General features: G+C 44.7%; 1 protein-coding gene across 3 annotated transcripts in view; it reads left to right on the top strand.

The window, feature by feature from the left end:
• The window catches only part of LOC122261270 (uncharacterized), a gene marked incomplete at its 3' end in the record, with an annotated part of 109598 nt that overhangs the window by 68532 nt on the left and 17066 nt on the right, over positions 1-24000 (top strand). For 2 of the 3 annotated variants that reach the window (XM_086540528.1, XM_086540526.1), the window contains 4 exon segments: positions 19372-21148; positions 21732-21846; positions 22600-22986; positions 23421-24000. The exon segment at positions 23421-24000 is cut by the window's right edge and continues 39 nt beyond it. In XM_086540528.1, the coding sequence (XP_086396654.1) occupies positions 19372-21148; positions 21732-21846; positions 22600-22986; positions 23421-24000 (2859 nt within the window). 3 annotated transcript variants of the gene reach the window in all.

Here is a 24000-nt window from a genome sequence, read left to right as displayed (position 1 = left end):
CTCCCTCCTACCCTCCCTCCTACTACCTTCCCTCCTCCTACCTATCCCTCCCTCCTACCCTCCTACCCTCCTTCCCTCCCTCTCGCTTCCCTCCATCTCGCTTCCCTATTCCCAATTCCCACTTCCCGGAAACTCAATCATGTGTCGGTTGTTGCCAATCAACCCGGCGAAGGAGGGAGATAATGGGTGCTCTTCCGGTGGGGAGATCGCGTGGGAATGAGAGAGAGAGAGAGAGAGAGACAGGAGGAGGGAGGAGGACTGGTGACCCACGATCGCCCTCGATCTTGACCCCGTGAAATATCCCCCTCCCCCCTAAAAAAAAGAGAGAGAAGAGGGATAGGGATAGGGTGGTAGGGGAGGGGATAGGGAGGGAGGGAGGGATGGAAGGAAGGAGGGAGGAAGGGAAAGGAGGAAGGAAGCGAGGGAGGGAGAGACAGGAAGAGAAAGACAGAGAGTAACGATAGAATAAAAGAGTGAGATGAATAACTGAATGAAACAAATAATAAACGAGGAAAATCAACTTAAGAAAAAGAAAAAAGAACATGGAAATAAAGAGGGAGACGAAAGGGAGAAAAAAACAAATTTCCTTTCCATTATCTTCTTCTCATCTTAGACCAATGTGCATTGCATTTTCCTCTTAGAACTAAGGGAAAAGAAGTAAAAAAAAAAAAAAAAAAAAAAAAAAAAAAAAAAAAAAAAAAAAATACAGATACCCTTTCCAGTACTCGAAAAAACAGCAAAACAAATGCTATTAACAATGGAGATAAGTAAATAGGTATATGATAAATTAATGAGCAGATAAGTAATGATATTAAAATTCCATTCACTTGAAAATAAATACGCGTGTATTCCCGCTTTTCCCGTCGTTGTTTGGTTGACAACTCGTTCAGCAAGAATCCACAACCAGTCGAGCCGATGAACAAGAGAGAGAGAGGGAGAATGAGAGAGAGAGAGAGAGGGATGGGTCTCTCTCTCTCTCTTTCTCTCTTTCTCCCGACTAAGATTGGGATGAGGATAACCTATGTTACCTCATCCTTTTGAGATGTATGTAATCACTTGTCTCAATAAAGTCTCTCTCTTCTCTCTCTCTCTCTCTCTCTCTCTCTCTCTCTTCTCTCTCTCTCTCTCTCTTCCTCTCTCCCTCCCTCCCTCCCTCTATCTCCATCTCCCTCCCTCCCTCCCTCCCTCCCTCTATCTCCATCTCCTTCTCCCTCCCTCCTCCTCCCCCTCCCTCCCTCCCTCCCTCCCTCCCTCTATCTCCATCTCCTTCTCCCTCCCTCCCTCCCTCCCTCCCTCTATCTCCATCTCCCTCCCATGGCTATGAAAAAAAAAAAACTTCCACGTACAAGTTTTCCATTGCTATTTCTGTTCGTCCGCGTGATGTTCCCACGCCCACGATCTCTCCTCCAACGCCCCTGATTAGTCCCCGGGGGCGTCTGGGGTTGGGGTTCTTCGAGTGGCCTTCCCTTAGGGTTGTAAAAGGTCTTAGAGGGTGAGGGAAGGGAGGAAGGGTCTAAGAAGTGGATTGGGGTGGATTGGGTTCCGTGCATGTGGGGTGGATTGCCTCAATGATTGTGGTTTATTGGGTTGTGATGCTCTTCTATATTGGGGTGTGGGGGGTGGGGGGGTTGTATTGCTGTATTGTATTGTATGCCTGTATTTCGTTACTGTATTAGGGTATGCTGTATTGGGTTGTGATTCCATGCTGTAATCTGTAATCGTTAGAAAGTTAGGGCCGTAAGATGGTAGCAAAGAACCAGTACAACAAGAATAAGAATGATACTGATAATAACGAGAGCAAAAACGATGATAGTAATGATAACAACAACAACGAAACAACCCCAATCATGATAATGATAATCAAAATGTACATAGCAATGATAGTATTGGTGCTACCTATAGTAATAATAATAATAATAATAATAATAATAATGATAATAATAATAATAATAATAATGATAATAATAATAATAATAATAATAATAATGATAATGATAATAATAATGATACTACTACTACTACTACTACGACTACTACTACTACTACTACTACTACTACTACTACTACTACTACTAGTAAATATCAGAAAAAAGAGAGATTAGTGATTCGAAGAGGGTCGAGATACGAGGGACGTGAAGAAGCGAGAGAAATAGTGCATGGGTCACATCGAACCGGTTTCAGGGTCTGGCGCACAGTGTGTTCATGCAATTTCACCCTAGCGTTGACCGCGTGGGTAAAGGAGATGTGGGGGGGGGGGGGGTTATGGGCGTCGTAACCACCTCTTCTTCCTCCTCTCTCTCTCCTCTTCTCTCTCCTCTCCTCCTCTCTGTGCAACCCTCTTCTCTTGAGTCTTTCTCTTCCTCTTCTTCTTTGTTTGTTTGTTTTGATTCTTCTTCTTCTGTATTTTTCATTGCGTTTTCTTTCTCTTTCTTTTTTGTCGTTCTTCTGTTCGTCTTTCTTCTAGTTTTCTTAGCTCGGTTATCTGCCTTTACTTTATCTTGACCTCTTGATTTTCCTCTTCCTCCTCCTTCTCCTCCTCTTCCTTTTTTTCCCTCCTCCTCCTCCTCTTCTTTTTTTTTCCTTCCTCCTCCTCCCCCTCTTCTTTCTCCCTCTCCTCCACCACATCCTCCACCTCCTCCTCCCCCTCCTCTTCTCCTTTCCCCTTCTCCTCCTCCTCTTCTTCCTCCCCTCCTCCACCTCCTCCTCTCCCCCTCCCCCTCCTCCCCCCCCTCCACCACCACCTCCTCCTCCTCCTCCTCCACCACCTCCTCCTCCACCTCCACTTCCTCCTCCTCCACTTTGCACTTCCCTTACAACCCTTAAACTCCCTCACTTCCCTGCCACTTAATTGCATGTCATTCACTTTTTTTTCTCTCTCTCTTTATTTCCTCTCCCACCTTTCTTCTCACGCGTTTAAGAGATACGTTAAAGATTATGGTGGTGGTTTATATATATTTTTTTTCTTTTCTTTTCTTTTTAAATGTTTAGACGCCAATGCAAGGGAGACATTGCAGTTGACAAGTCTTGTGTCTGTCGACGTCTTAGATCTCAAGGTTGATGGCATTTTTATACATTTATCTGTATTATTATTGTTCTCATTATCATTATTGTTTTGGTTATTGTTTTTTTTATTTGTTTCTTGTTTGTTAATGTTATTTTTATTTGTTTCTTGTTTGTTATTGTTATTTTGATTTGTTTCTTCTTTGTTATTGTTATTTTTGTTGTGGTTGGGAGTAAATTGCTATTATTTCTATTGTCTTTGATATTGTTGTTATTATCATTATTAGTTTCATTGTTATAATTATTGTCATTGCTATTATTGCTATTATCATAATTGAAATCCTTACTGTTATCATTTCCATCATCCTCGTCATCTTCATCATCATCTTCATCTTCATCATCATTATTACCATTATCACCATCATCATCATCATAGTCATCATCATCACTATCATCATCACCATCATCACCACCACCATCACCATTACTACATACGAAACGAATAACAACGAAAGGATGAGAGAAGAGAAAAGGGAGATAATAAAGCAGAGGTGAAAGAAGGAGAAAGAGAGGTAAAGGGAAAAAAAACAAAAAGAGTTATAACTCATTTTGGGTCTTTGTTTGTAAGTGATTTGTTTATTTATTTATTTTTTATTTGGTTCATTCATCTTTTCGATTGATTTATCCTTATTTTGCTTTCCTTTTTATCATCGTTGAATATTGATCAGGCCTGTTTTGCCTTTGTTTTCATTTATTTCCTTATCGTTTTATCATGGTCTCTCATTTATTCGAGTGTATCACTCTCTCTCATTGTACTAAAAATAGATCAACAAAAATCACTGCATTGTGCTTGTTAGAAGGGCGGTTGCAACAAGTCCTCCGTTAGATCTTGATTGCATTTCGAACAAAACATTGCTTGGGAAAGCACACGGACGGCGAATTTCTACGCTGTGTTTTCATGTCTTTGTGTTGTTATGTTTTTCTTTGTGTGTGTGTGTATGTGTGTATGTACGTGTGTGTGTGTGTTTGTGTGTGTGTGTGTGTGTGTGTGTGTTTGTGTTTGTTTGTATGTGTGTGTTTTTGAGTGTGTTTGTGTGTGTGTTATGTGTGTGTGTGTTATGTGTTTGTTCATGTGTGTGTGTGTGTTGTGTGTGTATTGTGTGTTTTGTGTGTGTGTTTGTGTGTGTGTGTTTGTGTGTGTGTGTGTGTGTGTATGTGAGTGTGTTTGTGTGTGTGTGTGTGTGTGTTTGTGCATGCGTGTGTGTGTGCTTGGGGGGAGGGGGTATGGAAGGTTATTGTTCATCGTTAACAATTACTTTCTTTCTCCTTTATACAACAGTTTTCCTTCCTCTTCAAAGACACCCGTTCGTCGGGTGGGAAAGTCTCTCTTGCACTTAAGTCTCCCTGTGTGATTTACTGTCTCCTTTTTGGAAGATCTCTCGAAAGAATGAACCTTCCTCTTGATTTGTCTTTTAATCCTATTCTTAAACGGACTTCCTTCTTTTTTTCTCCTTCGTCTTCTTCTCGAAAGAATGAACTCTCCTCTTGACTTGTCTTTTAATCCTATTCTTAAAACGGACTTCCTTCTTTTTTTTCTCTCCTTCGTCTTCTTCTTCTCTTCTTTTTTTTTCTTTTTTTTGTATCTTGGGTCTCGTGAGAGCGGGTTGACCACGAGTCCATGTTGTGACTTCCCTAAATGCTTAGCTTCTTTCGTCTCTGTTTTCCCTCTTTTATTTCTTCTTTTTTTAAGCTATTTTTATCGATTTTTCTCTTCCACATTTTTTGTGCTTAATTTTTACTTTTTTTTGTTATCTTTTATGCTTTATTTTCTCTATTTTACTATTTTTATCAAAACATTTTCCTTCTTTTGTTACTGCACAACTCTTTTTTCTTTTCCTTTTTTTTATCTATCTTTATTCATGTCATAACGAAGTTCTATACTGGGTGTAGAATCTCTTCTCCTATTAAATAACACAAGAATCTTTTTTTAAAGTCCAATAATTTAACGGTCATTCCCAAGGCTGTTCATTTAAAAAGCGAAAACGTGACGCAAAGGTCCAACATTGCAACTAAACCATGTCTATTGTTGCTAATCTTTCGCTCCGGGTTGCATAAAGTCTATTCTGTAAAACACTATCAACATCGACAATGCTCGTGCAACAGGGTACTGCACGAGAATCTTTTGTTTATGGAGTTAAATAGGTGGTTCTTGGTGTTTATGTTAACTCGTTTGCGTTGCGTGTGTGTGGCTGTGTGTGTGTGTGTGTGGGGGGGGGGGGCTGTGGCTGTGTGTGTGTGGCTGTCTGTGTGTGTGGCTGTATGTGTGTGTCTGTGTGGGGGGGGGGGCTGTGTGTGTGTGGCTGTGTGGCTGTGTGTGTGGCTGTGTATGTGTGTGTGCGTGTGTGTGTGGCTGTGTGTGTGTGTGTGGCTGTGTGTGTGTGTGTTTGTATGTGTGTGTCTGTGAGTGTGTGTGTTTGTGTTTGTATATGTTTGTGTTTGCCTGTGTATGTATATCCATATGAAAAAAAACATGTCTTAATGCATACATGTATGTATACACATCTTAACACGAGCGGCCCTTTCCTTCACCGAAAGGAGATAGACGGACAGACAAAATACCAAGCAAACCCTCTTCAGCGTTTAAGACAGCTTACCCCCCTCCCCCCCCCTCCCCCCGCCTCAGGGCTAACGCAGGGGCAGCTTACCCGGCCAATGAAACAGTTTTCCCAGCGAGGGTAGTCAGCCCCATCCGGTGCGGGTAACGTGCGGGTATCCGGTACTTGGGTTGTAATCTGGTGTACCTGAGAAGAGGGGGAGGGGGAGGAGGAGGATGGGGGAGGGAGGGGGAGGATGATGGGTGAGAGGGAGGGAGAAGAGGGGGAGGGGGAGGGAGGGGGGGAAGTGGCGGTTAGGAGGGTGGAGGAGGTGACGTTAAAGAGGAAGAAGGGAGGGGGGGCGGTGGAGGGAAGGGGTAGAGGATGAGGAGGAGGAGGGATGAAGGAGATGGGGTGGAGGATGAGGGGGGGTGGGGGGTGGAGGGGGCGGGGGTGAAAGTGAGAGGACGGTCAGGGGTGTTGGGTATCCATGGGGGTGGGGGGGGGTGTATGACACGAGACTAAAAACCCGGGCACGCGTTAGAGAGAATACTGGGCACGTGGCACAGCTTGTGTGGGCACGCGCCTTCTATGCACGATTGAGGGCACGTGTACAGTGGTAGGTAAATACAGAGACCGAAACCGGATGAAACACATACACACACACACAAACACAGACATCTATATATTTATGTTCATGTATGTATGTAATGATATACATATGATATATACCATATGATATATATGCACACACACACACACACATACACAAACACACACACAGACACAAACACACACACACACACACACACACACACATACACACACACACACACACACACACACACACACACACACACACACACACACACACACACACACACACACACACACACAAACACACACACACACACATGCACCCCCCCCCAAAAAAAAAAAAAAAAACACACACACTGGTACCATCACCAACAAAACTTCAAAGCGAGTTTCAAAAGCCAAAGTCCCTCTTCTTCTTCGTTCTTCGTTCGCCAACCCTCGCGGCCATTAGTAAAAAAAACCCGAGCGACAAAGCTACCATGCGTTATTATCCTCCCCCCCCCCCTCTCCTCCTCTCCTCGGCTCCTTGCGACAGAGCGCCGTCGCTAAATCTGAGCGGCGAAATGCGCACGGGCGTGGGAAAGCTGGGCGGAAACGAGGCTGGGTGTGAGTGCGAGTGCGAGTGGTCAAGGCTGGCGGCGGCGGCGGCGGTTGCGGCAGCGGCGGTTGCGGCAGTTGCGGCGCTCACTCACCCGGCCTCACCTCTTACTCCTCTTGCTCCTCTTGTTCTCTTGTTCGTTTCTTTGTTCTTGCTTTTTTTGCTCTTCTCTGATCCTGCTTCTTGGTCTCTTCTGTTTTTTTGTTTTTGTTTTTTCTTTCTCTTTTTCCTTATTCTTTCTTCGAGATACTTTATTGTTCCTAAGGATTTAGATCACCATGATTTACATTATTACCGTCACCTACATCATCATGGCCATCATCATTATCATTATCATCATCATCACAATCATTACATCATCATCACCACCACCATTACCATCTCCCTCATCACCACCACCACCATCATCACCATCAATGAAAAGAAGGATCATCATTATCGGCGTACAAATTTCGTAAACGTTTTCGTCATAATTTCCAAATTATCTTGACCATTTTTCCCCTTCAGGTTGCAAAAAAAATTGTTGCAGATGTAAACCCACATAAGATACGTTTCCACTTCAATTATGTTGCGTCCATGTTGCGACTTACAGGTTGCAATAAGTGAAGATAGAAAAACAACAACAGGAAATAACATAGAGAGAGAAAAAAAAACACGTGAGATGTTCTAACTAAAGACACTCAGAGAGAGAGAGAGAGAGAGAGAGAGAGAGAGAGAGAGAGAGAGAGAGAGAGAGAGAGAGAGAGAGAGTGTGTCCTTGGGTTAAAGTGAGTAAGGATAACTTGGCAAGTTCATATTGACTCTCCTCTTCTCTTGCTCCTCCTTCGCGTTCTCATCCTCGAACAAAAGAAGAGAGAGAAAAAAAATAGAAAAAAGATAAACCGAATAGTCTTCAAGTTTAAGATAAAATTTTCATTTTTTTTATTCTATAGCAAACTATCTTATATCCTATCTTCACGTATATTCGTATCTTTCAAAGGAATCCTCTACAAAACCTCTTCTTTAACTAAGCATAGGATATTATAAAGCCTCTATCCTAATATCCTAATATCCTTAAATCCTTTGAAGTCCCTTCAAATCCTAAAATCTTTGAATCTACATCCTACCCAAACAAACAAATCCTTCAAGCGAATTCTTCCCCCTCCCCCACCCCCCCTAATCCTAGTCTACAACAACCCTTCCTTCACGCTATCCTATTCAAATCCTTCCACACGTAATCCTTCGAGGGAAAAAGTACTGAACTCTGCTAACTATCCAATGAGGATAATTAGTAAGAAGGTTTAGCCCTGTTTCCCTTATCCTTTCCCAATCCTTATCTCCTATCCTCTCCTATCCTCTTCCTAGCCTTTTTGGAGGTCAGAGAGGTCTTGATGGATGGATGGATGGATGGATAGATGGATGGAGGAAGAGAGAGAAGGAGAGTTGAATAAAGATGAGACTTGAGGAATGCGAGGAAGTGGTCTAGAAGTCTAGGAGATTGAGGGAAGAAAGAAAAGAAGAGAGCGAGAGAGAAAAAAAAATAAAAGCGAAAGAGGAAATAGAAAAGAAGAAATAAATCGAATAATATTGAACAAAAGAGAAGAAAAGAAAAAGATAAACAAAGAAAAAATATATATACATATTTCAAAAAGGACAAATTGATATAGACAAATTTTATCAGAAAGAAAATAAGACACAAACTTGAAATAAAAGAAAGAAAGAAAAATGCAGACTCTATTCCCACCGTCCAAACCCATGACAACAAAACCCGGATTTAGCAGAACGCGACCCGTACCTTCAGCCTAGAGACTGTCCCTCCACGCCCATCTCTTCCCTCACGCTCACAAGCCGACATGGAGGCTTGCAAAGTCCTCGCCCACTTACTCCTGGACAGGAAGAGTCGCGGGCGTGCTCCTCGACAGCACGTGGGCGGTCCCAAAGGGCGTCTGTACCGCAGCGAGCCCGCTATTAACGCCCTTACAGACAGCCAGCACCGACAGCCGCTGCTTCTTAACAATGAGAGGAGGAAAGGGTAGGCAAGCTCTGGGGTTTTGCTGTGCTGTGTGCTGTGTTTCAGCCTTTGCGTTTTTCTGTGTTCGTGTTTTTTTATTAGGCTTTTTTATCTGGTTATCTATCTGTACACACGCATATGTATATAAATGCCGCACGCACACGCAAGCGCGCTCACACACACGCACGCATGCACACACAAACACACACACACACAAACACACACAAACACACACACTATCTCTCCTCCCTCCCTCCTTCCCTTCCTCCCCTTCCCTATTCGCACACTCAAACACCCCTCCCTCCCTCCCTTCCTCCCCCCACACACAGATACCCCCCCACCACCCCACCCCCACCCTCACCCCCCACACCCCCAAACCAACATACCTTAAAACAATAAACTTGAACAATTCGTCTCATATGTCTAGAGGAAAATAAGGTACACACTTCGTCCTTAATGAGTTCATTATTTTCTGTGTCTTATTTCTTTCATTTCTAATTAATTTACCTTTCTTTTGTGGTGAGTATATGGAATAGGATAACAGTAATTATTATGGTGATGTCTTTGGTGGTAATATTAATAGTGATGGTATTGATGTAGAAAGTAAGAATGGTGATGATGATTTTTACTATGGTGATGTTAATGATGATTTTTACTATGGTGATAATGATGATAACCTTTACTATCGTTTTACTGCTATTGTCATAATCATTTATAACATAAATACTATTTTTCATCACTTTTACATGTTCATAATGATCATCACAATCATCATTATAATGATACACACTTCTTTGATCTATCATATTAATCAGCTATTGAATTTATAAAAAAAATAATAACAGACGTAATATAGATAACATAGAATTATTTCCAAAGATAACACACAAAGCCTTCATAACTATTTATCTCACCACTAAAATATATCTTTTTTTGAAACCACGTGGCTATTTATCACAAGACATTTCACATGAACAGTAATTAAGTTTAATACACCTTGAAATACTGTATCTTAATGCCTTTAATGCCCATGCCTTATGCCTTTCTATCTCGCCGTGACGAATTTGGCATTTTTTCACACGCTAAGCTTTTTTTGTTTTTGTTTTGTTTTTCTAGTTTGTTTGTGTTTTTTCTTGATTTGTTTGTTTGTTTTCATACGCTAAGTTTTTTTTATTTGTTTGTTTGTCTATTTTATCTTGATTTGTTTGTTGGTTTTCACACGCTTAGCCTTTTTTTTGTTTGTTTGTTTGTTTTTACTTGATTTGTTTGTTTTCACACGCTAAGCTGTTTCTTTTTTGTTTGTTTCTCTTGTTTGTTTGTCTATTTTATCTTGATTTGTTTGTTTGTTTTGTTGCGCAGGTATTTTCGTCTCTTGCTTTTTCTTAATATCCGTTTGCTAAAGTTATTATGACACTTTCTCTCTGTCCTTGTCTCTTGCTCGCTCGCTCTTTCTCTCTCTCTCTCTCTCTCTCTCTCTCTCTCTCTCTCTCTCTCTCTCTCTCTCTCTCTCTCTCTCTCTCTCTCTCTCTCTCTCTCTTTCTCTCTCTCTCTATCTCCCTCCTTCCCTCCCTCCCGCCGTCTCTCCCTTCCTTCCCCCTCCCTCCCTCCCTTCTCTCTCCTTCCTTCCCTCCCTCCATCCCCCCTCCCCCTCTCTCTCTCTTTTCTCTCTCTTCCTCTATCTCCCTCCTTCCCTCCCCCCTCCCACTCCCCCCTCCCCCCAACTCCCCTCCACCCAACCCACCCATACAACGAACACATACAAAATCATCACCATACACCATAACCATCTACCCCTCGGACACCATATCATCACCATCATCTCCATCATCATCATCATCACCATTACATCCATCTTCATCACACACTTGACCAGAGGATTTCCGGTTCACTAAGAGAGCGTTAAGACTTAGATGAGAATCTTTGTTAAGAGGAAGTCACTTGCTGGTCCGTTAAGAATTAGTTAAAGACATGGATTCTTTGGGCTTGTTTTGCTGTCATTGTTTTTGTTTTTTGTTGTTGTTGTTGTTAGTAGTAGTAGTACTGTTGTTATTGGTAGTACTGTTATTGTGATTTTTTTGTGATTTTTATTATAGTTGTTTTTTTTTATCATTGTTTTTGTTGTGTTCCTGTTGTTATTTTCATCATTATTATTATCAATTTTATTATCATTATTATCATCATTGTCATCATCAGATCACAGTTATTATCATTATCATCCGTATTATTGTTATTGTCATTATTGTTTGATATTTAATTCGCATTTGATATTCAGATATGATTAAGTTTGCCTTTGAGATATCTTTATTTAAGTTAGGTTAGATACGTTAGGCTAAGTTTAAAAGACCATTTTTAATTATCTTTTTTTTTAATTTCTTTTCCATCACTGATTAATGATTTTATTCAAAGAATTTTCAATTCATTCGTAAGTGATCTTGAAGGAATACTAATGTAAGGACCCAAAAAAATCACGCGCTCTATTTCTGAGTGACGTTGGAGTGTCACTTTCCTACCTCCCTCCCTCCGTCCTCTCCTTCCTTCCCTCCTTCTCTCCCTGCCTCCCTCCCTTCGTCTCTCCCTCCCTCCCTCCGTCCTTCTCTCCCTCCCTCCCTCCCTCCTTCTCTCCCTCCCTCCCTCCGTCCTTCTCTCCTTCCCTCCCTCCGTCCTTCTCTCCCTCCCTCCCTCCCTCCCTCCGTCCTCTCCTTCCTTCCCTCCTTCTCTCCCTGCCTCCCTCCCTCCGTCTCTCCCTCCCTCCCTCCGTCCTTCTCTCCCTCCCTCCCTCCTTCTCTCCCTTCCTCCCTCCCTCCCTCCGTCCTCTCCTTCCTCCCTCCCTCCGTCCTCTCCTTCCTTCCCTCCCTCCCTCCTTCTCTCCCTCCCTCCTTCTCTCCCTCCCTCCCTCCGTCCTTCTCTCCTTCCCTCCCTCCGTCCTTCTCTCCCTCTTTCCTCCTTCTCTCCCTCCCTGCCTCCCTTCGACCCTCCCTCCGTCCTCTCCTTCCTCCCTCCCTCCCTCCCTCCGTCCTTCTCTCCCTTCCTCCCTCCTCTCCCTCCCTCCCTCCTTCTCTCCCTCCCTCCCTCCCTCCGTCCTCTCCTTCCTCCCTCCCTCCCTTCGTCCTTCTCTCCCTCCCTCCCTCCTCTCCCTCCCTCCCTCCTTCTCTCCCTCCCTCCCTCCCTCCCTCCGTCCTTCTCTCCCTCCTTCCTCCTTCCCTCCCTCCCTCCGTCCTTCTCTCTCTCCCTCCCTCCCTCCCTCCTTCCCTCAAGCATTCTTTCCATTTTCTTTGTCTCCCGTTTTCTTTTTTTCCTTTTACCGGATACTCACGAAAATCCATCCGACCGTTAAAAAAGAAAAAAAAAAAGAAAAAAAAAAAAAATACACCGAGTCACCCACAAGCACACACGAAGGAGGGGGGTCGAAGGGGAGGGGGAAGGGGAGGGGGGAGGAGGGAGGAAGGAGGTGGAAGAAGGAGGAAGGAGGAGTAGGAAGAGGGGGGGGGGAGGAGGAGGAGGAGGAGGAGAGGAGAGGGTGGAAAAGAATTCGTTTTAGGCCTATAGGAAAAAAAAGGAGGAGGGGGAAGAGAGGGAAGAGGGGAGAGGGGGGGAGGGGGGATGAGGTGAAGGAGGTATTTCACGCGTTGCTGAAGAACATAGATAGAGGAAACCGCAAGTGACGCTCTGACCGCTGTCTGACCGCTCGCTCGTGTCTGTGATAGTGTTTTCTTCCCCCACTCCCCCTCTCACCTCCCCCTCTCCCCCTTCTTCATCTTTTGATCGCCACCGCAATCACCGGTATTCGAATTCCCTACCTCCCCCCTCCCCCCACCCACCCCACTATAATACATTCTTCTCTCTCTCTTCTCTTCCCCACTCACTCCCCGACCCCTTTCTTCCCACTCCTTCTCTGGCTATTTTTCTCTTTCTTTCCCTTTTTCTCTGTATCTCTTTCCTTTTCCTTTTCTCTCTGTCTCTTTCCTTTTCCTTTTCTCTGTGTCTCTTTCCTTTTCCCTGTATTCTTTTATTCTCTCTCTTTCTCCGTCTCCTTTTCTTTTTCCTTTTTCCTCTCGCTCCCCCTTTCCTCCTTCCTTCTCTTTTCCTTTTTCTCTTTCGTATTTCTCTTTTCTCTTTCTTCCTTCCACTCCTACCTTCCTCTCCCTCCCTCTTCTCCTACCCCCTTTCTCTCCCTCTCCTTTCTCCCTCCCATCCACTCCCCTTTCCCCTCTCTTTCCTCCTCCTCCCCTTCTCCTCCTCTTTCCCTCTCCTGCCTCCTCCTCCTCTTTCCCTCTCCTGCCTCCTCCTCCCCTTCTCCTCCTCTTTCCCTCTCCTGCCTCCTCCTCCTCTTTCCCTCTCCTGCCTCCTCCTCCCCTTCTCCTCCTCTTTCCCTCTCCTGCCTCCTCCTCCCCTTCCCCCTCTCTTTCCTCCTCCTCCCCTTCTCCTCCTCTTTCCCTCTCTTTCCTCCTCCTCCCCTCCCCCTCTCCTCCCCTAGTCCCTCTCACCTCCTCACAGGAAGTGAGGAAGCAAACGAGCGTCACTATAATGTCACGGTGGTATGGTAACGGAGGCAAGGTGAGGGGAGGTGAGGTGAGGGGAGGGGAGGTATGGGGAGGGGAGGCGAAGCAAGGTACGGAGGGAGAGGGGGGGAGGCAAGGTACGGAGGGAGAGGGGGGGAGGCAAGGTGTCGGGGGGTTGTGGGTTGGGGGGCGAGGCAAGTGTGAGGAGGGGAGGGGGGGTGAGGCAAGTGTGAGGAAGGAAGGGGGGGGTGAGGCAAGGTGTCGGGGGTGGGGGAAGGGGGAGGGGAGGTGTTCTTGAATGATGATATGGGTAATATTGATGATGATTATTATGACAATTATGAGGATAGTAAGATTACAACTATTATCATCATAGCAATAATAGTAATGATAATAATAACAATAATGAATTAACAACAATAATGGTAATGAATATAGTTATGATGATAATGATGATGATGAATATAATGATAATTATAATAAAAAAATGATGATAATAAACAAGATGTGGTTAACGTATGGTGAGGATGGTGAAAGGGGCATGGTGATAGGCATAGTCGGTATGGTGACTCATGGGATGATGAAAGAGAGAGAGAGAGAGAGAGAAAGAGAAGGAAAGAGAGAGAGAGAGAGAGAGAGAGAGAGAGAAAGAGAGAGAGAGAAGGAAAGAGAGAGAGAGAGAGAGAGAGAAGGAAAGAGAGAGGGAGAGAGAGAGAGAAAGAGAGAGAGAGAAAGAAAGAACGAGAGAAGGAGAAAGAAAACAGAAAAAAAGATAGGATTAATAGATAAGAATAAAAAAAAAAAAACGAATCCCTATTATCAACTTTCTTTTTCATATCTTTTCTTCACTCTCAAAAAAAGAAAAAAAAAATCCCCCTCTTTTCCCCCTTCCAATATAGCATTTTAAAGAGGTCTTGAATTACACTTGAAAAAAAAAATAAACACACGTTGTGTTGGCAAGATGTACACTTCTGTTGCCACTGACTTTCGCCGTAACCACACATTCGAACACCAGATTTATGATTCTTAAATTACAGGTGCACATTTGCACACTATTTATTATTGGAATACGCTGTTTTCGATCTGATAGCATTGGCCGATAGGTATATACCGATGAATATTCATCAGATGAATAAAATAACCGTAGGAATAGTAAAAGAAAATATCTATATATGATATTCTCATAACCCGACTTAGTAAACAACACGTTCGAATAACCAACCGCGACTCTGGTTTCGACGCCGTAACGACCGCAAGAATGTGGCGTGTTTTTTTTTTTTTTTTTTTTTCTTGGAGAATAGTATCATAAAACCATTCTTTATAACTCTACGTAATAAAAAGAGAAGAAAATGGAGTGAAACGCACATTTCGCACCTGCTACAGAATTTACGTCTTTCGGTTTTCTCTTGAAGGAATGCAAGCAATGGAATTTTTAATGTTTGTTTTGCATTGTTTTTTTTATTTTTATTTATTTATATTATTCTTTCTCAATTGTTGGATTTTTTTCGTTGTTTTTATCTTGATTTATTTTTATTATTCTTTCTTGAAAATTGGATTTTTTTCGTTGTTTTTATCTTTATTTTTTATTATTCTTTCATGATAATTGGATTTTTTAAAATTGTTTTTATTTTTATTATTGTTTTCATTTTTATCTATTTCTGTAATTCTTTCTTGATACTTATGATTACGTAACAATAGCGTTGATAATACTAATGATATATGAAATTTGCCGGCTTATATAATATTTCAAATAGTATTAATATCAAATTAACATTAAATATGATAACGAAGATAAAACCATAATGATAATATAAATGATAACAAAATGATTTCCTCTTCAACTCTCCTATACATATGCATTATAAATTAAATCATAAATGGAATAAAAGATAAATAAATTTAAATAAATCCATAATAAATTAAATCATGAGAATAACATAAAAACAAACATCTCTTTAATTTCGTCTGCAATTTTCAACGAAAGAGAAAACTGAATAATGATAAATGAAAACTGCCAATCATGCAAGGTTTGTTTTATCCGTTTATTTTATCCATTTATCTATTCATCTATTTATCTATCTATCTATTCATTTATATATTTATTTATCTACTTATTCATCTATCTATTAATCTATTTGTTTATATATATATATATATATTGATTTATATATTTGTTTATATATTTATATATTCATTCATATATCTATTCATTCATCTACTTATTCATTCATCTATTTATCTATTTGTTTAAATATTTCTTCATTTACCTATCTTTTTATCATAATCGTTCATTTCTGTGAACAAAAAACAAAAAAAAATGTCACGATTAACTTTTTTCAAAGGAAGATAAGACATTCAACGAACTAAAAATACACTCACACACGTACACACACACACGTACACTCACAAACACAAACACACAAACTCAAACACACAAATACACACAAACAAACAGAAACACAAACACACACAAACACAAACAAACACACACAAACAAACACACACACACAAACACACACACACAAACACACACACACACAAACACACACACACACACACATCCCTAGTTCGTTTTCTATGAGGAGCGAATGAAAGAAAACGAGAATACGGGAAGTACAATTTTGAACGAAGGCGAAATAAAATTATATTTTTTGTCGCATGAGATAGAGAATATTCTCGAAAACACTCATGTCTTGCCTCATCATCTTAATCTTTGGTTAGTGTCAGAGAGTGAATAGATTTTTTTTTTATATATAGTTTTCTTTATCCATTTTTTTATATGATAAGGTGAGACAGTTAGATTTAAGGGGACATGGACATTTCCTTTCTTCGGCGGGGTAAAGATATTAATAATTATAACATATATATATATGTATATATATATATATATATATATATATATATATATATATATATATATATATATATATAATACTGTTATGTTAAAGAAAAAATAAGTCACTCCAAAAATTATATCTGTTCTTCCTTTATATCACAGATGTCCAGATTCAAACACAAAACAAACAACAAGAATAAAATATTGTAAAGGAAAGAAGTTAAAAAAAAAAAAAAAATAGACGAGTGTCCCCTCTTAAGAATGACTAGGACTTGGCAGGACAATAGAAAACGGAAGATCATCCCTTACTTCGTATGACTTTGAAATTTTTGGATTATTTTTTTCTCTCTATGTCTCTCTTCTTATTTATTTATCATATTTCATTTTTCTATTTTGTAGCAATGTGTTCAAATTCCTAATATCTCTTAATGTTTCATTTGTATTTTTCTTCTGCATGATTTTGGTGTGAAGTATAATGATTAAATTTTCTCTTTTTCATATTGCGTATTGCATGATTAAGCATGGTAACTATTGGAATGATATTTTTTTCAAGGTAATTCAATTTTATCTTGCATTTTCCAATAACGATATCAAAAGAATTACTTGATCAGTTGAAAGCGAAAAACATGACTCAACATTTTTTTTATCTAAAAAAAAAAAGTTTCTCCGCCATTTTTATTCTTTGTATTTAGTTATGTCTTACTCTTCTTCCTTCCTTTACTTTGTCCTCCTATTCCTCTTTCCTCATCTTTTCCTTCTCCACCTCCTTCTTCTTTCCTCTTCTTCCACCTCCTCTTTGTTGTTGTCATCTTTCTGTTTCCACTATTGTCTTCCTTCTCCTCCTCTTTCTCTTCTATTCTAACCCTCCTCCTTCTTCTCCCTTTCTTTCTCTTTCTTATCCTTCTTATCTTTTTCCCCCTCTTCCTCTTCCTCGTCCTCCTCTTCCTTTTTCCTTCTCCTCCTTCTCTTTCTCCTCCTCCTCCTCTTCCTTCTCCTCTTCTTTCTCCTCCTCCTCTTCTTCCTTCTCCTCCTCCTCCTCCTCCCCCTTCTCCTCCTCTTCCTCCTCCTCCTCCTCCTCCCCCTCTCCCTCCTCCTCCTCCTCCTCCCCCTCTCCCTCCTCCTCCTCCTCCTCCCCCTCTCCCTCCTCCTCCTCCTCCTCCTCCTCCTCCTCACCTCTCACCATTCCTCAAACGCCCTTAACAATATGAAACCAACCATCCACTTTTTTTTTTCATTTCATCAGAAGGATATTTCACCCTCGTTATGGGCGTGGGTATGGGGGGGGACGGGGGAGGGCGAAGGGGGAAGCATATGGGGGAGGGGAGGGGGAAGGGGGAAGGGGGTATTGTAGTGGGCAGCGTGATATGATCTTTGCAAAGGGTTTCCTAACCTTGGGATTTTATTTGCTGGGGTCAGTGCTCGGTCCTGTGTTGTATTAGTTGTATGGTTTGTCCTGTGTTGTATGAGTTGTATGGTTTGTCCTGTGTTGTATTAATTGTATGGTTTGTCCTGTGTTGTATTAGCTGTATGATTTGTCTTGTGTTGTATGAGTTGTATGGTTTGTCCTGTGTTGTATTAGCTGTATAATTGTTTGTTTGTATGTTGGTTAGATTACATATTAAAGTAAATGTGTGTGTGTGTGGGTATGTATGTATGTATGTATGCTTACATGTATGATAGGGAAAAGGAGAAGAAAAATATGAAGGGGAAGGAAGAGGAGGAGGAGGAGAAGAAGTAGAAGGAGAAGAAGAAGAAGAAGGAGGAAGAGGAGGAGGAGGAGATAGAGGAGAAGGAGAAGAGAGGGAGAAGAAGGAGGAGGAGATAGAGGAGAAGGAGAAGAGAGGGAGAAGAAGGAGGAGGAGATAGAGGAGAAGGAGAAGAGAGGGAGAAGAAGGAGGAAGAGGAGGGAGAGGGGGAGGGAGGGGAGGAGGAGGAGGGGGAGGGGGAGGAGGGGGAGGGGGAGGGAGGGGAGGAGGAGGACTATGCCTACGTGTATGTACGTAGATGTGTGTGTACGTGTTTGTATTTGCGTACATATGTATCCATGAACAATAGGATTGTTTATATTAGTAATAGCAATGATATTATTGCATCTTCATTTCTTAAAATAAGTGATATTTCTGGGTTGACATCATGAATGTAATTTCTTTTCATTCGTGCCCTTTTATTAAAAAAACAAATAAGATATAATGAAATTAAGTAAAATTCATGAAATGTAATGAAATGAAATTAGAAAGAATAATAGCAATATCAAGATGAAATTTGTTGTTTATAAATCTATATGAAAAATATCGTGATAATTAAATGACAATATAGATTACATATAAAAGGTCTTCTAAAGTTACTTTTACAACAAAACATTGTATCAAAGCCCTTACTGATGTGTAGTGATCTGTATACTACAAGCATATATTACAAGTATTTATATCATAAGTATTAAGCATAAATATTGTGAAAGTGACGTGAATGTTTACAAACTGTGTGAATTTGGTTCCACGCGGGAAACCACGAGCGACTTTAGCTACACTTTTTGAGACTTTCTTCTCGAGATAGGAAATCTCAAGTGTGGTTTGTTAATTGCATTATGAGTGTGAATGATTGCAACTGATCTTATGAGTGTAACAGATTCGCACACATGGTATTTGTACACATATAACGGGTCGTATATATACATAAACACATGCAAAACACTCATTCACGTGTGCATGGACGTACACACATATACGCATAAACAACGAACAAACATACACGCAAAAACAAAGACAAACACAAATACAACAATAAATTAAAAGAGAAAACCATCTGGTCTGACTTAAATATGGGATCGCTGAACTAGTTATAAATAAAATAAAAAGATGATAGTAAGGTGTTTATTCCGACTAACTTTTGCTTGATTTATGTATTCTGAAAGTTAGGCTGTTCTTAGTTAATATTAGGCCACAATATTAGTGCTATTATTCTTAATTAGTGTTGAGAGAGAATATCACTGCTTTGTTTTTGTAATTAATATGTTTGTCTTATTGACTAACTATCCTTTTGGATTGCAAATAGCATTATTATTGGCATTAAACTTTTTAAAAATCTAGTGTTTATAGGTTACATAAGTATTACGTTATAAATCTGTTAGTAATACGAATATCTTTATATACTCATTCCGTTTTATTATTGACTTTTTTTCTCATTGCAAAGCCAGATTGGTTGCAATGTTGCCTTCGCATTTAGAATCGCCCTTTATTGACTCCGTCCCTGTCTTGCAGACTGTCTGGCAGCGCGGACAGCGATGCGCCGCCCCCGCTGCCCTCGAGCCGCCCGCCCCCGCCCCCGTCGCACCCCCCTCCGCCCGTGCCCCCCCACGGCCAGGGCCTGCAGGCGTCCCTGTCGCAGCACCCGCAGCCGCCCCTGCCGCCCGTGCCCGGCCAGGAGGAGCAGCGCCCCCCGCAGGCGCCGGGCACGTGCACGCTGCCCCGCCGCGGCTTCAACAGGGAGGAGCCGGGCGCCCGCTTCCGCTCGCCCTCCAACCCGCCCCCCGCCTCCAGGCAGCCCTACCACCCCCCTCCCCAGCACCACCCCCCGCCCTACTCCCGCCACCAGCCGCCGGACCCGGCCAACGGCAGGAGGCCGAGCCGGGGGCCCTACCAGGCGCCGCCGCCGCCCAAGATGGACGCCAGGGAGCCCAGGGAAGGACGCGAGCGCGAGATGAGGGAGCCCAGGGACCCCAGGGACGCGGGGGACGCTCAGTGGGACGGGAGGGACTTCCGGGGCCAGCAGGACGCCCGGGACCACTCGCAGGACGGACGCAACTTCCGCGACATTCGTGAGTCGTGGGAGCGAAGGAACACGAAGGAGTTCCCCCGCGACGAGCGAGCGTGCGAGGACGGGAAGACGGCGTCCCTCCCGCGGGGTTCGTACGAGGGCTGGGCGGCGGCGCACGGCGCGCACTGGCCCTCGAGGGAGCTGGACTCGGGCTTCGACTCGCTCCACTCCCCCGGCGACGGCGCGGGGCCGCGCTCGCTCGACTCCCTCGGGGGGCGCGGAGGCCGAGGGCCGTGCCCGCCCCCCGCCGAGGAGGCCACCTACTCCCAGTCCACCGAGGACCTCCTCAACGCCTCCAGGACGTCGCCGGTGTCCATCGCCTCCGCCAGCAGCTCCAGCTCGTCGGCGTCCTCGTCCCCCGTGCAGTACCCGACGATCCGGCCGGCCAAGCAGCCCTCCGCCCACGCCCCCTCGCGCGCCCACGCCTCGCCCGCAGGAGCCTCGCCGCTCAGCCTCAGTGGCCCGCAGCACCACTCCACGCCCCTCGGAGCCCCCAGGGCGCCCTCCCCCGAGGAGGCCCTCCTCTCCGACAGCGTGTACCCGGACGCTCAGCCGCGCTACGCCGAGATCCCCGACATGAATTCCCGCGCCAAGGAGGAGCGGACGAGCAACAGGATGTCACGTGACCTGAGAGACTTCAGGGACCCGAGGGAGCCAAGGGAGCCGAGGGAGCCGAGGGAGCCGAGGGAGCTGAGGGACAGCCGAGAGTCGCGGAAGGACCTGAGGGAGTCGCATGAGTCGCGGACCTCGAGAGAGAACCTGCGATTGAGGGGCTTCAGAGAGACGAGCCTCCCGCGGGATTTCAGGGACTCGCGCGACCAAAGGGGAAGTTACTTGGAGGTGCGAGACGACAGAGGCTTCCGCGAGCTCTCCGTCGACGACGCAGACGACCTCGACGACGACCTGGACCCCCGCCTGCAAGAGAGGCTCCGCGGCCGCAGAGAATCCCGCCAGTACTCGAGCGAGCGAGGCGCCGACGCGTCCAAGGAGGTGAGGTTCAACGGCGGCCGCAACGAAGGCCTGCGCGTCAGAGAGATGCCGACGTCCTCCGGCTACGAGCGCCGAGACCGGAACGCCGACGGTGCCGACGGCCTGCAGGTGATGGACGAGCACCGGGGGCAGATGCCTCCCTCCGCTCGGGCGCAGCCAGAGAGGAGAGGAGACGGCTGTCCCTCCACCTCGTCCTCGGTGTCGTGGATGGAGTGGACGCAGCAATTGCAGGTGAGTTGCACAATGTGCGCCACAGCGTCATGTTATTAAATCTATTTTTGAGGATTTTTACTCATTGAGGTCATCGTTTTGAAATTGCTCTTCTAACGATGCCAGACAACCTTGAAGAGACACATCAATTATAATAAGAAAGAAAATCGTAACAATTTTATTATCCATTTTCTTTCTGAAATTAGGTCTCTTTGGTAAACTAAAACGATAAAATTACTCAACTGCAAAGCTAAAAAGTATCAATATAACAATTTCATTACCTATTATCTTCGCAAATAGGCCTACTTGACGAAACTCAATCAAAATCACTAAATGACTAGAACGTAAAGCTAAAAGAATTCAAATAAAACAATTTCATTATATATCATCTTTCCTAGTAGCCCTACTTGGCAAAACTAAAACTATCAGACAACTAAACTACAAAACTAGAAGAAAAAAAATATATATAACAATTTCATCGCTTATTATCTTTCCAAACAAGCCTGAATAAAATACTAAGCGAACCTAAACTACTTACTAAACAACAGAGCTAAAATACACATCTATTACCAATTTCACCACCATCTATTTTTTTTCCAAATAGGCCTACGTGGCTTGGGTCAACTCCCAGCTGAGGAAGAGAGGTCGGCCACTCATCTCCGACCTCCGACGTGACCTCCAAAGCGGCGTTGTGTTTGCTGACCTCATCGAAATTATTTGTGAGTATTTGCCTGGAGTCTGTTAGTGAGGGTGGGTGGAATGTACTTGTTTTTTGTTTGTTTGTTTTGTCTTTGTGGCTTGTGTTTCTTCTATATTCTCTTTCTCTTCCTCACTCCTCATTTTCTCCTTTCTTTCTTTTCTGTCTTGCTTTCTTTGGCACCCTCCTCCCTCCTTCGTGTCCTCCCTCCCTCCCTCCTTCCTCTTTTCCTTCTTCTTTCTTTCCTCCCTCCATCTATCTATCTCTTCTCTCTTCCTCCCTCCGTTTCTCCCACCCCTAACTCCTTCCCTCCCTCCCTGCCTTTCTGTCTACCAACCTCCCTCCTTCTCTCCCTCCCATGCTTTCCCCCACCACATCCCTCCCTCCCTCCCTTCCTTTCTTCTCCCTCCCTCCCTCCTTCTCCCTTCAACCCTCCTTCCCTTCCTTTCTTCTCCCTCCCTCCCTCTCCCTCCCTCCCTTCCTTTCTTCTCCCTCCCTCCTTCTCCCTCCTTCTCCCTCCCTCCCTCCTTCTTCTCCCTCCCTCCCTCCCTCCCCCTCCCTACCTTCCCTCTCCCTCCCTCCCTCCAACCCTCCCTCCTTCTACCTCCCTCCCTCCTTCTCCCTCCCTTCCTCCCTCCTTCCCTCCCTTCTCTCCCTCCCTCCTTCTCCCTCCCTCCCTCGACCCCCAAATCCCCACCCGAATCAAAAGACGAACCTCCTCGACACCTTCCATTTGTCCCCCAACTGACCCTCTCTCCCCGACGTCTCTCCGCAGCGGGTGAACACGTCGCAGGAGTGACGAGGGACGTGGACTCCCCGCAGGTCATGCGCGAGAACCTCGACCGCGTCCTGCAGTTCATGGCCGCCAAGAGGATTCGCATGACGCACATCACGAGCAAGGAGGTGGTGGAAGGGAACTTGAAGAGCGTCATGCGCATTATTCTCGCTCTGGCTGCGCACTACAAGCCCCAGAGCGTCAAGGGCAACAACAACAACAACAACAGCAACAACAATAGCTCTTCGACGTCAGCATCTCCTCAGCATCACCACGAGTCTTCTCCTCTTGCCTCCTCTTCTTCGTCCGGCGTCGCTGGGCAAGTCACGACGTCCTCCTCTTCTATAGGACGGTCTTCGGGGGGCGCACCTCCCCCCACCACGCATGGTAAGTAGCGGGAGGTCAGGTCAGGTTAGGTCAGCGTGAGTTGTAGATTGGCGTAAATGTTGTGTCTTATTGTAGAGGTAGATACAAAGTAAGATAGATTCGGAAATGGAAACATGGTCGTGGAATTTGATGTCCATGTTGGTAAGATTATGAGGATAGACGACGGTCTGCTATTTAGAGTGTAATTAGGCTTTTCAGACCGCAAATTATATGTTGGGGAGATTATTGACTATAGATGATTCATGGCTGATGGTGACTATGATCACTGATAGGTAGAACGTTCCGCAGTGATCGCACAAACTAGTGATAATGACATAATCATGAATAAGTCTCATAAAATGGAAGAAATGAATAAAGGAAAAGACAGGAGAGCGGTGGAAACGACAAAAGAACGACTCACCCGAAACGTCCTGTTCCCTCCTTTCTTCCCTCAGACGTGGGCGTGGGTCCAGACGGCCCCCCCTCCGCGGCGCCCGAGAAGACGCCCAACCTGAGTGCCAACCGGCGCATGATGGCCGCGGGCGCGTCGGCCGAGGACGCGGGCGGCGTCGTCGGGCTTCGGCGGCATCCCAGCATGACGGGGACGCCCGCGGCCGCCCGTGACTCGTCGCCCGTGTACGAGAACCTCCCTCGGAGGGTCGCGTCGAACAGGTGGGCGTACGACTCGCTGCGCGCGTCACACAAGTTCCAGTGGGGCGGCGGGTCGTCGTCGTCGTCGCACGGGCGCAGAGGGCCCGGCGGCGCCCCGACCGTGCCGCCCAAGCCCAGCCCGAATCTGGACGAGTCGTCGGACGACCCACTCAACTCGTCGTTCAACGTGTCGCTCAACACGTCGCTCAACACCTCCATGGAAGGCGACGTCGAGGTGTCGTCTCCGCGCCGCGACTCCTCGGGCTCCCGCGGCAGCAACACGCGTCCCGCGGCGCTCAACTTCTGGCAGGACCTCACCAGGAAGGACTCCGGCCACCACCCGCCGCCGCCCGAGCCCCTCGGCGCCCCCGGGGCCGCCTCCAA

The sequence above is a fragment of the Penaeus japonicus genome, unplaced genomic scaffold (assembly GCF_977035675.1).
Source record: "Penaeus japonicus unplaced genomic scaffold, GWHDUDI00000001_assembly GWHDUDI00000010, whole genome shotgun sequence".
Taxonomy (NCBI): domain Eukaryota; kingdom Metazoa; phylum Arthropoda; class Malacostraca; order Decapoda; family Penaeidae; genus Penaeus; species Penaeus japonicus.
The sequence above is the reverse complement of the archived record's forward strand: the minus strand, read 5'-3'. Positions and strand labels throughout refer to the sequence as shown.